The sequence below is a fragment of the Schistocerca gregaria genome, chromosome 2, assembly GCF_023897955.1.
Source record: "Schistocerca gregaria isolate iqSchGreg1 chromosome 2, iqSchGreg1.2, whole genome shotgun sequence".
NCBI classification, from domain to species: domain Eukaryota; kingdom Metazoa; phylum Arthropoda; class Insecta; order Orthoptera; family Acrididae; genus Schistocerca; species Schistocerca gregaria.
This window is the reverse complement of record NC_064921.1, coordinates 825,980,325-825,996,191: the sequence shown is the minus strand read 5'-3', so window position 1 is coordinate 825,996,191 and position 15,867 is coordinate 825,980,325. Positions and strand designations below refer to the sequence as shown.

The following is a 15,867-nucleotide window of genomic DNA, read 5'->3' as shown; positions in this document are numbered from 1 at the left end:
ATACCACCTGTTTCATAATCCTCACAGCCAACCTGATGCACAGTCATTTCAATTTCAAAGGTCAGATCAATAAACAAATCTATGGTACTTCCATGGTTACTTGCATGGCCTATGCAAGTTTGTTAGGGGGCATCTGAAGGAGTCCTTCCTATCTAGTCAACACCTAACCCCTGGTTTGTTTCAGATTCACATATGAGAACTGCTTGATTTGCATTGATGCCATGGACAACCTTTGCTTGTCCCTCCACAACATCAATACCTACTCCAAAATCTGCTTCACAAGATACACTTCAGTAAGCCACCCTCCTAGATGCCAACTCTTCACCTCTCAGATGGTTCCATAAATACTTTCAACCACTAACAATACCTCCACTTTGACAGCTGTCACCTGTTCCGTGTCAAAAAGTCTTCCTTACTGTCTCACCACCCATGGATACTGCATCTGCAGCAGAAAGCTGGAGTTCCCAAAATATACCAATGGCCTTAACAGAGCCTTTATTCACAGGCAATATCCTACCCACCTTATCCATAAGCAGATCTCCCATGCCATCTCCTCCTCTGGGACCAGCAAACCTGTGAACCAGTTACCAAAAAGCAGTACTTTGATTACTCAGTTTCACTCTAACCATAAAAAGCTCAACCAAATCCTTCAGCAGGGCCTCAGCAACCTGTCATTGTGCCATGAGATGAAGAATGTCTTAATATAATCCTGCCCACATCACTCAAAATAGAGTTTCACCATCCACCCAGCCTACTGAATATCCTTCTACATCCTTATTCAAATCCTGCTCCCAATCTTGCACCCCATGGGTCATTCCCTAGTGGTTGTGCAGGCATTTCCTAACAAATAAAAGACAGTGCTACGTTTGAAATCAGCCACATTATGTATCAGCTATGGATAAATTCTATGTGTGTATGACAAGTAACCTAATGTCTGCTTGTGTGGATGGCCACCATCGTCCTGCAGCGATCTGCAAACTTTATCATCCAATTGCCAAACATCCTGCAGACCAGTACACAGATGAATTCAACAGTTGCTTCACTATGTGAACCATTTGGATACTCCCTTCCAGCACAAGTTTCTCTAAACTATAAAGATGGGAATTGTCTCTCCAGTGTATCTTGTGCTCTTGCATTCCCCACTGACCTAAATCTCTGCGACCTGCCTCACATTACCAAACGTCTTCTCTCATTGTTCCACAACAGATTGAGTATTGGCTTCTCTGACCACTTTTCCTCCCCCCCCCCCCCCCCATCCACAATATGGGAATTCTCTCTCCCTTTTCCTCCCTACCTCTCTCCCTCCCTCCCTCTCTCCATCCATCGCACCCAGCTTTTCACTCCTCTTCCTTCCTCTGTACCCTCTCAGTCTCCCTCTTCAACTCCACCTTCCACTCCTTTAGTCCCTCTATATCTCTTATACGCTCTACTCTCTGAAGCTCTGCCAACTTGTGCACTCAGTGAGTCCTCTCTCAAAACACCTGCCTCACTGTTATCAGGCTACCCTCTCCTTGCTACATGGTTCCTTCTCTATCCCTCCCCATCTCCATCAGCCTAGACAACTGCTTTCATTAATTAATAATCACTAACCAGTCAATATAAATTAGTTGTAATTAAAGCTGGACTGGCAGACCATCATGCACTGGGTATAAGCTTTTGTGTAAACACCATTCCATCCTCTAATTATACGGGCAGAACTTTCAGTAATGCTGCAGTACAAACAGTCCAGAATCATCTCCAACAAGAATCATGGGAGCTAGTGTATAGTAGAGAAAATATTTCTGATAAGTTTCAGACATTCGTGAATATATTTAAATATTATTTTGAATTTGCTTTTCCACTGATAGCCAAAACAGCTCAAACCACTAAAAGCAACAAGTGGATTACTAGTGTATAAGGAAATCTTGTGCTAGAAAATGGTACCTACACAATATTGCAAGAAGTTCCAACACAGCTCCAAAGTGTGATAGTTTCTGGTGAAATTCTGGAGATGCCATCAAAACATTCAAAATTTTAAAAAAATAAGAATAATGGGAGGGGCAGATAACAGCAAATCATGTAGGCCATTGTTTCAAGAAAGGATGATCCTGCCTCTTCCTTGTATATATATGTACTTGAAAATATAATGTGTTTAAAGCAAAACTTACACACAAAAAGACCACTCATCACTCAAAATCACACAGTACACAGCTATTAACATAAAAATCCAAATCTCTCTATCACATTGTGCAGCTGTAGACATGGATCAATAAATAAATAAATCAAACTCACGAAGTTTATGTTTGGGTGTCTATGTGATTGTGTGTGTGTGTGTGTGTGTGTGTGTGTGTGTGTGTGTGTGTGTGTGAGAGAGAGAGAGAGAGAGAGAGAGAGAGAGAGAGAGAGAGAGAGATTTTAGTAGAATAAGAGCAAGAGCTCAAACGCTATTGTAAATACTATTTTCTGTTATGTGTTTCTATGTTCCACAAGAAAGTGTTTGACTGTGTCAGTCACCAAATAGTTTTACACAAAACCAGTTATTAATGGTGCAGCAGGGAAGTGGCTGTTTTGTACCTTTCTGACAAAAAGCAGAAAGTTTTAATGGATAGTTGAGGTGTCTCAGCATCATCTGAATGGGTTACCATCATATGTGGAGTGCCTCAGGACTCAATTCTTTTTATTACTTTTGTTAATGATCTACCTCTTTGTACTAAAAATTGTAGTTTCACTGTCTTTGCTGATGACGTTACAGCACTAATTGATAATTCATTAGATAAACTAGAGGTGACAGTTAATAAGGTTTTTAGGGATATTGTGAACTGGTTTAACATAAATGGTATTTTTGTTAATTACAGTAAAACAAACTTTATTCAGTTTCACACAACCTCTAAAGATGAAGAAATAGGAGAAAAACTCAGTGGCAAGGAGATATCAAGGATGGATGCTTCAAAATGCCTGGGCTTACATATTGATAGCAAACTAAACTGGTCAAACCACATCCTGGATCTATGCAAAATACTGTGAACTGTAACTCATACTTTACACTTTCTTTACTCTTATAGAAATAAAGAAACTATTAAATCAGCTTATTATGGGTATTTTCATGCTATTATGGTGTATGAAATATATTTGGGGGAAATCAGCCACTGGCTGGAAAAGTGCTGTATGCACAGGAAAGATCCATAACAATCATGAATCGAATCACATGCAGAAGTCTTCTTAAGGAAATTGAAATCCTCACCCCCACAGCACAACATATAATCTCACTGACGTGTTTCACAGGGAAAAATAAGCCCTTTTTTAACACAATAATATCTATCACAATCACGATACTAGAAAATAGACAGTATCCACTTATTAACAAGAAAATCTTGAGTATTGTATGTTATTGAGCCAAGTAATCATAATATTGTACAATTTTACATATGGTTAGTTAGTTACGTGTTCCATTTGTCAGTAACACGGAAAAACTGTTATGATGTGGAATGTGTCAAATACACAAGAAATGCGGATAGGAAATAGGTTTTTTTTTTTTTGTTTCTTTTTTCTTTTAATATTATAGTGTTATACCTAAATATTTCTATTATCTATCCCATTCCCTTAAATGGCACAAAATGCATATATTATATCGCCAGATAATACAAATACAAAGAATTCATCTATGGTATAGATGGAGTTGTCAAGGAGGTATGATTTCAGTTTGATTTTGAAACTATTACTGCTGTCTGTCAGACATTTTATTTCATCTAGTAATTTATCAAAAAGTTTTATAGCAGCATATACCCCTTTCTGTGCCAAAGATAGGTTAAGTAAAGAATAGTGTAGGTCTGTCTTTTTTCTGGTATTGTAATCATGAATGTCACTGTTGATTTTAAACTGGTCCATGTTGAGAAAAAATTTCATTACTGAGTAAATGTACTGTGAAGCAGTTGTAAGAATTCCTAACCTTCTAAACAGATGCCTACAAGATGTGCGACTATTCTAACTACTTTCTTTTGAGCAGTGAATGCCTTTTACCCAAGTGTTGAGTTGGCCCAGAATATTATTCTGTATGACATCAGAGAGTGGAAGTATACAAAGTATTTAGCTTACTAATTTCTACATCCTCCAAATTTGCAGTTATTCCGATTGCAAAAGTTGCTGAACCTAGTCAATTTAGGAGAACCAAAATATGAATTTTCCAATTAAGATTCTCATCTATATGTACACCCAAAAACTTAGTATTATCTACCCTGGCTACTAACTTCTTTTGTTGTGTTATGTTTACTGAAGGAATTATACTTTTTGCAGCAGAAAATTCAATGTACTGTGTTTTTTTTTTTTTTTTCAAAATTCAGAGCAAGCCCATTTGCAGAAAACCAATTAATAACTTTTCCAAAGATCTTATTTGTATCATTTTATATTGAACTTTATTTTATTGGATTAATAATTATGCTTGTATCATCAGCAAACAGTGTCAGTTCAGCATCATGTTTCACATAAGAAAGGAGATAATTTACATATATTAAGAACAGGAGGGGACTCATGATCAAACCTTGTGGAACACCTAATGTAATTTCACCCCAGTTAGATGAAGTGGCAAACTCCTTTGAATCACTTGAAGCACATAAAGAGACCTTTTTGTTTCCTGTTCTGTAGATATGACTTAAACCACTCATATACTGTTCCATTTATACCATAGAATTGTAATTTCTCTAACATAATGTCATGGTTCACACAATCAAATGCTTGGGATAAGTCACAGAATATTCCTACTGGTAACATTTCACTATTTGAAGACTCTATTATGTGGACAGTGAAATTGTATATTGGTGTCTCAGTGGAACAGCACCTCTGAAATCCGAACTGTGATTTACTAAGTATCCCATTACCGTTGAAATGGCTAACCACTCTTGAGTACATTACTTTCTCAAAGGTTTTTGAAAATGCTGTAAGCAAGGATACTGGCTGGTAATTATTGACATCTGTGGTTTCCCCCTTTTTGTAGAGAGGCCTGACAATGGCATATTTTAACCTGTCTGGAAATATACTCTGAGTCAGGCATGTATTACATATGTGACTCAAAACATCAGCTGAAATTGCTCCACATTGTTTTAATAACTTGTTAGAGATGTCATCTACTCCAACAGAACATTTATTTTTCAAAGATTTAATAATTTTCCTTATTTCACATGACGTATTGAACAAGTCAGCCTATATTTTTACAAGTAATTTTTACAATTATATTGTTACAATTTTAATTGTTTCATGAAAGTTTGTTCAATATTACACGAAGGTAATATACATTACACTGTACATTACTTCATATATGAATGAAAGATGCACTAAAATTAGGCCTAAGCGATCAGTTATTAAGAAATTTGTTAACATTTATTACCTTTTTCCAAAAAAATCATTAATCATGTTAAAGTGTGGCTCCCAAAGATTTTTTTAAATTTATATGTGAAAATTCTTGCTATATCTGCCTTTTTTAATTTTAGATTGTAGGTTATTATACATCTGTATCCCAACATGTGGGATACTTTTTTGGAAATAAGTTGTTCTGGACTGAAACATGTAATTATAAATGTGTTCATTTTATGTTAATTGGCTGTCTTTGCTTAATAGATAGGTTTTAACAAATGATATAATACTATAAATGTAGACAGTTAGCAGCACCATAATGCCTAGTTTCTTGATACATTGCCTGCATGATTCATTATATCTCAGGTTGCATATTATATGTATTGCCCTATCTTGCATTTTAAAGATATCGCTTCTGCAGGGTGAATTCCCTAGTAGATGATCCCATACTGTAGTATGGAGTGAAAGAAAGGATAATATACTTGTGAAGGACGAATTTTGTGACTGATTTGCTGAGTAACTGTAGAATATAACACACAGTTGACAGCTTATTAGAGATATAACTGACATGTGTTCTATTTAAGGTTTTCTTCAAGCTATGTACCAAGAAACTTAACAGAGCTTGCTGGAGAGCTCTTCGTAGCTTAGGAGCAATTCACAGATTTTTCATTTCTGATATGAGAACTGAATCTTATGTATGTTGTTTTTTGCACTTTTTTGATAGATTTTTCTTATTGAATCATTCAGTGATGTTGTAAGTTGTTTAATCTTTTGATCATGGTCATCTTTGTCCTTGCCTGCTATCAGAATGCATGTGTCATCTGCAAAAAGTGTAGTATGCTCTGAAGATAGCTTCATGTTTATATCATCAGTATATAACAGAAACACTATGGCTCCCAGGATTGAGCCTTGTGGTACACCATATCTAACAGGCATTTTCTCAGATTAGTGCACAAAACACTGATGAGCATTAGTATTCATTTTTTCAAATTTCACTTCAACTTTTTGCACTGTGTTTGATAGGTATGACTGCCTTGCAGTATCTCTCACACATTTATCAGATAATTTTCTAAGGAGTATAGTGTGGTCAGCCGGCCGCAGTGGCCGTGAGGTTCTAGGGACTGCATTCTGGAACCACAGGACTGCTACAGTCGCATATTCTAATCCTGCCTCGGGCATGGATGTGTGTGATGTCCTTAGGTTAGTTAGGTTTAAGTAGTTCTAAGAAGTCCCATAGTGCTCAGAGCGATTTGAACAATTTTTTTATAGTGTGGTCATCAAAAGCTTTAGAGAAATCTAAAAACAATACCAGAAGTAATTTCTTTATTATCTAATGATTTTAAGGTTGTATTGAGATATTCATACACTGCTGTGGTTGATGTTTTAGCTTTATAAATCCATGCTCATGTTCTGGTATTAGGAAAAATCTGTTAATAAATTTTTTTGAAAAGGTTCTGAGTTGTGCTAGTGGCCTGCAATTAGTTACATCATTTTCTGATCATTTTCTGTGAAGTAGGGTTACTTTACCATCCTTTAGGAAGGCAGGGAAAAGGGTGCAGTAATTATAACAGTTAATAGTTCTGCAGTGTACTACCCGCAATTCTGTATAGTAAAATTTGGTATGTTGTCACTGTCACTGGAGTCTTTTAGTCTTTTTATAAGTGTGAGCAGTTTAGTGTTTGAAGCATTGTGGAGAAACAGTGATGCTTTTGTGGTTTCCACATGTGATGGGTGCTGAGTTCACATTAAAAGCATTTATCATTTTTTCTGGCTCTTATGTCAACTCATCACATAGATTCAGTTTCAAAGTTTCGTTTGTAGCATTGTGCTTGTCGCTAGTTTCATTTTTCACAACTTTCCAAATACATTTTATTTTATTTCTAGATTCTGTTATTAATTTATCATTAATTAATTTTTCTGCATGTTGAATTACTTTTTTGTAGATGGTATCATCTAAAATTATCATCCACCTCATGGTGTTAGATGAAGTTCTTTAGGTAGCACTTTTTCTGGCTAGAGATTTTTATCCCTTTTGTTACCCATGAATTTTGTGCATTTGCTTACGATTCCCCTTGACTTTAATGGAAGTGTAGTATTGAGATAGTGAAGAAATGTTTTATGAAAGGAATGAAATTTGTTATTACATTTTTTTTTCTTCATAGAACTCTGACCAGTTCTCAATCCTTAGAAGATAAATAAAAACACTTATAGTTCCTTCATTAAACTGTCTTTGCTCTGTAGTTTTTATAGGACATTGCTTTTTGCAGTTTAAATTCACTGTTATCATCTGCAACATTACTCCACTTCCTCCTTAGACACAGATAACAAGCCCCACAGCCCACTCGTGACAAGGCTCGCCGATATTGATACCCAGAGACATGCTGCCATGGCTAAACCTACCAAATTGACATGATCCCATTTTCCTCTACAAATTTGTATCTGGATAAGTACTATGATCTAGAAGAATGTCCATAAAAATACAGTTAACAAAATAAAACTGGGAAGTCTGAGAGTGTATCTATGGTAGTAGGTAGCTGCCTTATATTCACTGATATAGTTTAATTAATTTTTTTTTAATTCTAATATTATGAAAAGGATAGACTGATATATAGGTGAGATATTGAGTCACAAATAGGTACAACAAAAAAGACTGTCGAACAAATAATCTTTCGGCGGAAAGGCCTTCTTACAAATTACACTACACACACACACACACACACACACACACACACACACACACACACACACACACACACACAAACTCTCACAGGCAACTCAATATCTCTGCTATGGTATATGGTAAGTAGTAATCTGTCCTTTTCATAATACTGTCATTATCCCATTCTGGATTTTCCGTTGTTATATTTTTAATTCTACTCTTTTTGCATTGTCCATAGATGCTTTCCTCAAAATTCCATGCAACATACCAATTTTCATCTCCAGTGTGGTTACTAATATAACAAACTTATCTATTAAATAATCCAGGTCTGATGGACGTGAACTTGTACTGCTGTTTCCAGAGACATTATTAGGAGAATATGTGTGTGGAGAACATAACTTACCTGAAAAAAGTCTGGGTAATCCTAAGTGTTGGTTACTTGGATTTCGACCATGGCACCTAAGCAGTGCAGTTAAACTTGAATGTCTTAGTGTAACAGTGTTGGAATTCAATGTCACAAAGATTCAGATGAGTGTAACCACCACAGGTGAAGGCTACCTGATATGTCAAGCATGGACCAACAAACACATAAAGCCTATATTATCCAATACAGTTGTCAAAAAGTAAGTCTAGATCACCAAATAGGTACAGATTCCATTTTTTCATACTAGAATATGAATAAATTGTAAGAGAGATAGTTGATTATGTTATAGGTGGGGCATAGGAAAAGTTATTATTATTAAAACAACAAAATTCTGGTGCACTTGTTAAGATAACACACAAAAACTTGTACTCATAACATATAAATGTTGTCTTTACAAATGCACCAAAATTTTGCAGACAACTAACACTTTTGTAACAAAAGCTATTCTCTTTATCTAAATTATATTATCTTTATTGTTTAGATCTTGAGCATACATATTCACACTCAATTAGATTAGATCTATCTGCTCATAGTTGGTGTTGTTACTGTCATTGTCAGTTTCAAGAAATCAAGTTGTTTCTCTAAGGATTTGATTTATTTAGCATACCTGTATTAACACAACTTCCAGTACTTGATTAAAGAGCTTTCCAGCAGTCTTAATGTTTTTTACAGACATTCTTTGAAAATATTGTTTTTGCAGAGATTATCACACCATCTGTTGCAACAATGTGCATTTGCCAAGTATCTTTGGTGTGATTTGCTGACTTCTCTTATTATATCAGATATTTTGTTTTCAGGATATTCCATTTAGAGAAAGTGCAATATCAGTAATTATATCACTCTTATTGATATTCTCACTTATAGCATTAGTCGCTTTATTAGACAACAAATACCAGTATGTCACAATATAGTAGATGTTGTTTAGATTCTAAAACAGGAAGAGACAAAGAAGAATGTGGTGCTGAGGCCTCTGTGACAAAGCAAGCTGGGATATTTTTACTTCCCATCTTGTTTTGCAATCTGCCTCCCTTTTTTTCACTTTTAACTAATTACCATTAACATATGTGAATACAATATGCATTTTCATAAAAGAGAAAGAAGAATATAACACCAGATCTAATTTTGTGTTTAGTTTTATGTATGTAATTGGTTTTTCTAATTAATTTTGACTATTTCTAGTTAGTATCTTTTGTTATAGGGAGAAATTAGTTATTGTTTCGTAACTTAAATTCTGTTGTTGACATATAAACAAATATAAACTCTGGTACTAAGCATAAACATTTGGAGCAACAACTAATAGTATTATTAAAGGATCGATTTGGCTATATTCGAAAATATGTCAGCAAAGTCAGCCCTTGATTAATTTCCAAGTAATTTTCAATTTTGTCAAAAGCGTTGTTTGCATAACTATATATTTTAATTTCATGACTTAAAAAAATGAAAGAAGAAACTTTTAAAAAGAACCAATGTTTCAATTATTCAGTTAATTGAATGAGTTAAGTTTTAATTGTAATTTCTGTAAATTTAACTTCAAACAATGTGTAGTTACAGTAGCTATTATTATGAGGATATATAAGAGCCCAATTCTTGGTCCCTTGACAGTCAGTCCATGGCCAAGATTCAGATGAGAAAACTGTGTTGGTTAGAACAACAACAATGCTTCAACTTAACTGTGAAATAAGTGTTACACAATTAGTCCATGTGGTAAAACAATGACAGTGTCTACTCCATACATACCTTTCTATTCTTCAAGAACTGTGAACTTTCTGCTTAGGTTTTTCCTGCTCATTGATGTTCAGCAGTAAACTATTGTAGCAGTATGAGGCTTATCGAAAGTTAAACAATAGTGCACTGGCCATATTGAATGTGTATATGGGGGTTGTGAACAGTGAAAGTAAACAACTGTGACATGTAAATGTGCACCTGTCAGCTATATCATTTAAAGTAGACCATGTTTGATTTCCACCCCACATTTTTCAGCCAGTAAAGCAATGCAGTACGTCAACACTGAGGACAACAATTAAAGAAATAAAGAAGGCAAACCATCACACCTTCTCCAATAATCCATAACATGTGCCCCACAATTTTGGCTGTTGTTGTTTGTGTACAGAAAGCAACTCGAGGATAGAATAGAATAGAACTTTTATTGTCACATGATATGTGATATACAATCATTTGATTGAAACATTAGTGACTCATCAATGAACAATTTTATGCCTACATAGGTATACATATAAAAGATACATAAAAAAAAGAAAGCACATGCATGCACCCAGAAGCAAATTACAACATAAAAAAGATAAATACATGTTACATTATTCCTGTTTCTTAGTACTTTCCACAATGGTTTTAATGTTTTTCTTTTTAATTACATATCAGCAGTTAAATGTTATGATTAAATTACTAACAAAGAGATAGAGGGGCTGGCCAGTACTTACCTCAGCTCAGTACAGCCGATAGAAACACAAAAAACAACCGAAAATTTAAGCGCCTAGCTTTCGGAATAAATGTTCCTTCATCAGGGAGGAGAGAGGGGAAAGAAAGGGAAGAAGGGAAAGTGGATTTAGTTACTCACAACCCAGGTTATGAAGCAACAGGGAAAGGAAAACAGGGAAGGTAGCAAGGATGGAGGCATGGTTGTCAGAGGGAAGCCAAAGATATTCTACTGCAGGTACTGTGCCAGCTTCAAACCAAAGAGGATGCATACAGAAGTAAAGAGGTGTATAGTATAAAGATGTAGGATGGAAAGATACATGAATGGCTAAAGAGGAAAGGGAAAGAGGAGAAGACTGAAAAGTAAATGGGAGTGAGGTTGTTTAACGTAGGTTTAGTCCAGGGGGATGGCGGGATGAAAGGATGTGCTGGAGTGCAAGTTCCCATCTCCGAAGTTCAGAGGGACTGGTGTTGGGTGGGAGAAGACTAGAATTATGCTGGAGGGCATGCTCCGCTACTGGGTATTGGACATCTCCTTGGCGGACAGTTCGTCTGTGTCCGTTCATGCGCTCAACCAGTTTAGTTGTTGTCATACCGATGTAAAAGGCTGTGCAGTGCAGGCATGTCAGCTGATAAATGACGTGTGTAGTCTCACACATGGCCCTGCCTTGAATTGTGTATGTTTTCCTAGTAGCGGGGCTGGAGTAGGTGGTTGTGGGGGGATGCATGGGGCAGGTTTTGCAGCGGGGTCGGTTACAGGGGTAGGAACCGCTGTGTAGAGAAGGTAGTCTGGGAATATTGCAGGGTTTAACAAGGATGTTACGGAGGTTAGGGGGACAACGAAAGGCAACTCTGCGTGGTGTGGGGAGAATTTTGTCAAGGGATGATCTCATTTCAGGGGTTGACTTGAGAAAGTCATATCCCTGGCGTAGTAATTTATTGATGTATTCGAGGCCAGGATAATATTGGGTGACAAGGGGGATGCTTCTGTGTGGTCTGAGGGTAGGAATATTGTTGTTGGACGGGGAGGAATGTATTGCTCGGGAGATCTGTTTGTGGACAAGGTCTGCAGGATAGTTGCGGGAGAGGAAAGCACTGGTCAGGTTATTTGTGTAATTGTTGAGGGATTCGTCACTGGAGCAGATACGTTTGCCACGAATACCTAGGCTGTAGGGAAGGGAGCGTTTGATGTGGAATGGATGGCAGCTATCAAAGTGAAGGTACTGTTGTTTGTTGGTGGGTTTGATATGGACAGAGGTGTGGATGTGAGCTTCAACAAGATGAAGGTCAACATCGAGGAAGGTGGCTTTGGTTTTGGAGAAGGACCAGGTGAAATTCAGATTCGAAAAGGAGTTGAGGTTATGGAGAAAATTAAGGAGTGTTTCTTCACCATGAGTCCAGACCACAAAGATGTCATCTATAAACCTATACCAGGCCAGGGGAAGCAGCTGTTGGGTCTTCAGGAAAGCCTCCTCCATGCGGCCCATGAAGAGGTTGGCATAGGATGGAGCCATCCTGGTTCCCATGGCAGTTCCCCTGATTTGTTTGTAGGTCTGGCCTTCAAAAGTGAAGTAATTATGGGTGAGGATGAAGTTGGTAATTGTGATAAGGAACGAGGTTTTTGGAAGATCTTCGGGTGGGCGTTGGGAGAGGTAGTGCTCAAGGGCAGAGAGACCATGGGTGTGTGGGATGTTTGAGTAAAGGGATGTAGCATCTATGGTGACAAGAAAGGTTTCAGGTGGGAGAGGAGTGGGAATGGATTTGAGGCGTTCTAGGAAGTGGTTTGTGTCCTTGATGTAGGATGGGAGTCTGCAGGTGATAGGTTGGAGGTGTTGGTCTACCAGAGCTGAGATACGTTCTGTTGGGGCTTTGAAGCCTGCTACAATGGGACGGCCAGGATGGTTCTCTTTGTGGATTTTGGGTAATAGGTAGAAGGTAGGGGTACGTGGCTCAGGTGGAGTGAGTAAGTCTATGGAAGCCATTGTGAGGCCTTGTGAGGGACCTTGGACTTTTAGGATTTTCTGCAGCTCAGTCTGAATGGAGGGAATGGGATCCTGGGTAACAGCTTTGTAGGTTGAGGTGTCGGAGAGTTGACGCAGTCCTTCTGCCACATACTCCACACGGTCAAGTACCACAGTTGTGGAGCCTTTATCCGCCAGAAGGATTACAATAGAGCGGTCTGTTTTCAGCTGCTTAATGGCACGGGATTCAGCTGGGGTGATGTTGGGGGTTGTCGGAATGTTCTTCAAGAAGGACTGGGAGGCAACACTGGATGTGGGGAATTCCTGAAACGTCTGCAAGGGATGGTTTTGGGGGAGGGGAGGAGGATCCCTTTGAGAAGGCGGTCGGAACTGTTCTAAACAAGGTTCAACATTGGGTCTAGTATTTGGGGGCTGTGTTTGGGAGGTGAAGTGATATTTCCAGTTGAGGTTGCGGGTGAAAGAGAGGAGATCTTTAACCAGGGCAGTGTGGTTGAATTTAGGTGTGGGGCTAAAGGTTAAGCCTTTTGATAGAACAGATGTCTCTTGAGGAGAGAGGGATCTGGATGAGAGGTTTAGAACTGAATTGGAGTTGGTGATATGTGGCATTTGACTGTGGTTATAGTTGAGATTTGGTTTGTGTGGGGTATGTGCTGGGATGGGGAGATAGAGTAGGGTTTCTAGGCTAGGTTTGTTGGCTATGAGTGGGGTTTGTTGACGGTTCTGTTGTGGTTGGTGTTTGTGAGGGATAGGGAGAGGGACCCCACTTCTTAGGTGTTGCACTAGCACTGTGGATAGTTTTTTCAGGTGGTGTGTGGCATGGGACTCAAGTTTGCAGCTGGCTTCTAGGATGATGTTCCTGAGTGTGTTCTCCAAGCAAGGGTTTGAGAGGTGGAGGACTTTGAAGAGAGATAGGAGCTGTTGGGAGTGGTGGTTACATGAAGTAGTGTAGAGGTTCAGGACAAGTTGGGTAAGGGCTAAGGATTGAAGGTTCTGGAAGTCCAGGAGAGATTGGTGGAAGGAGGAATTGCACCCAGAGATGGGAACTTTTAAGGTAAGTCCTTTAGGGGTAATTCCAAAGGTTAAGCAGGAACGGAGGAAAAGTATGTGGGATTGCAGTTTGGCTACGGTAAACGCATGTTTCCGGAATGAATGTAAATAGTGTGGTATAGGATTAGGGTACATAGTGGGTAACTGGTGGGTAGGGAAATTAAATAACTAAAGTTAGAATAGTAATCATAAGAAGGAATAAAACACGGAAGGAAGGGCGAGAAAGAAAGAAATTGTGTTGGTAACGTTAAATACCAAAGAAAGACCACCGAATAAGAAAAATACGGAAAAAGTTGACCAGACCAAGCAAGTATGTCCAGATCAGGGGAAAAAGAACACACACTGCTCAAAAACAGAGATAGCGAGTAGCAAAAAAAAGATCGCGCGTGACGCAAAAAAGATAGCGCGTGACGCAAAAAAGATCGCGCGTGCCGCAAAAAAGATCGTGCGTGCGCAAAAAAGATCGCGTGTGCCGCAAAAAGGTTCGCGGGTGGCGCAGAAATGTTCCAAAAAATGTTTCCTGTGGCAGAGAAAGATAGGCAATGGCACAGAAATATCACCAGCAACACGAAATCGACGGAACTGGATGATACTGATAGGTGTGGAAGAGATTGTTGGCAGTGATTGTTGGCTGGAAAAAAGCTAATAACGAACGTTAAAGCTATGGAATGTTAAATAATGGAATGTTAAATAAATAAATAGAAAAAGAGACGTGGACTATAAACCGAACAAGACAATAGGAGGCAAATGAAACTAGCACAGTTGGTGACGAATATATATATATATATATATATATATATATATATATATATATATATATATATATATATATATATATATATATATATATATATATATATATTGTCATGTTCGGTTTATAGTCCACTTCCCTTTTTCTATTTAATTATTTAACATTCCATTATTTAACATTCCATAGTTTTAACGTTCGTTATTCGCTGTTTTCCAGCCAACAATCACTGCCAACAATCTCTTCCACACCTATCAGTATCATCCAATTCCGTCGATTTCGTGTTGCTGGTGATATTTTTGTGCCATTGCCTATCTTTCTCTGCCACAGGAAACATTTTTTGGAACATTTCTGCGCCACCCGCGAACCGTTTTGCGGCACACGCGATCTTTTTTGCGCACGCACGATCTTTTTTGCGGCACGCGCTATCTTTTTTGCGTCACGCGCGATCTTTTTTTCGCTACTCGCTATCTCTGTTTTTGAGAAGCGTGTGTTCTTTTTCCCCTGATCTGGACATACTTGCTTGGTCTGGTCAACTTTTTCCGTATTTTTCTTATTCGGTGGTCTTTCTTTGGTATTTAACGTTACCAACACAATTTCTTTCTTCCTCGCCCTTCCTTCCGTGTTTTATTCCTTCTTATGATTACTATTCTAACTTTAGTTATTTAATTTCCCTACCCACCAGTTACCCACTATGTACCCTAATCCTATACCACACTATTTACATTCATTCCGGAAACATGCATTTACCGTAGCCAAACTGCAATCCCACATACTTTTCCTCCGTTCCTGCTTAACCTTTGGAATTACCCCTAAAGGACTTACCTTAAAAGTTCCCATCTCTGGGTGCAATTCCTCCTTCCACCAATCTCTCCTGGACTTCCAGAACCTTCAATCCTTAGCCCTTACCCAACTTGTCCTGAACCTCTACACTACTTCATGTAACCACCACTCCCAACAGCTCCTATCTCTCTTCAAAGTCCTCCACCTCTCAAACCCTTGCTTGGAGAACACACTCAGGAACATCATCCTAGAAGCCAGCCGCAAACTTGAGTCCCATGCCACACACCACCTGAAAAAACTATCCACAGTGCTAGTGCAACACCTAAGAAGTGGGGTCCCTCTCCCTATCCCTCACAAACACCAACCACAACAGAACCGTCAACAAACCCCACTCATAGCCAACAAACCTAGCCTAGCCACCCTACTCAATCTCCCCATCCCAGCACATACCCCACACAAACCAAATCTC

The 15,867-nt window shown here is 38.3% G+C and overlaps 1 protein-coding gene across 6 annotated transcripts in view; it reads left to right on the top strand.

The window, feature by feature from the left end:
* Positions 1 to 15,867, top strand: part of LOC126335174 (adhesion G-protein coupled receptor G6-like) — a 166,861-nt gene that overhangs the window by 45,347 nt on the left and 105,647 nt on the right. For 5 of the 6 annotated variants that reach the window (XM_049998157.1, XM_049998160.1, XM_049998161.1 and 2 more), the window contains one exon: positions 8,308 to 8,604. In XM_049998157.1, coding sequence (XP_049854114.1) covers positions 8,308 to 8,604 — 297 coding nt within the window. The remainder of the gene's footprint in view (positions 1 to 8,307; positions 8,605 to 15,867) is intronic. The other variant, XM_049998162.1, reaches the window with a different exon arrangement.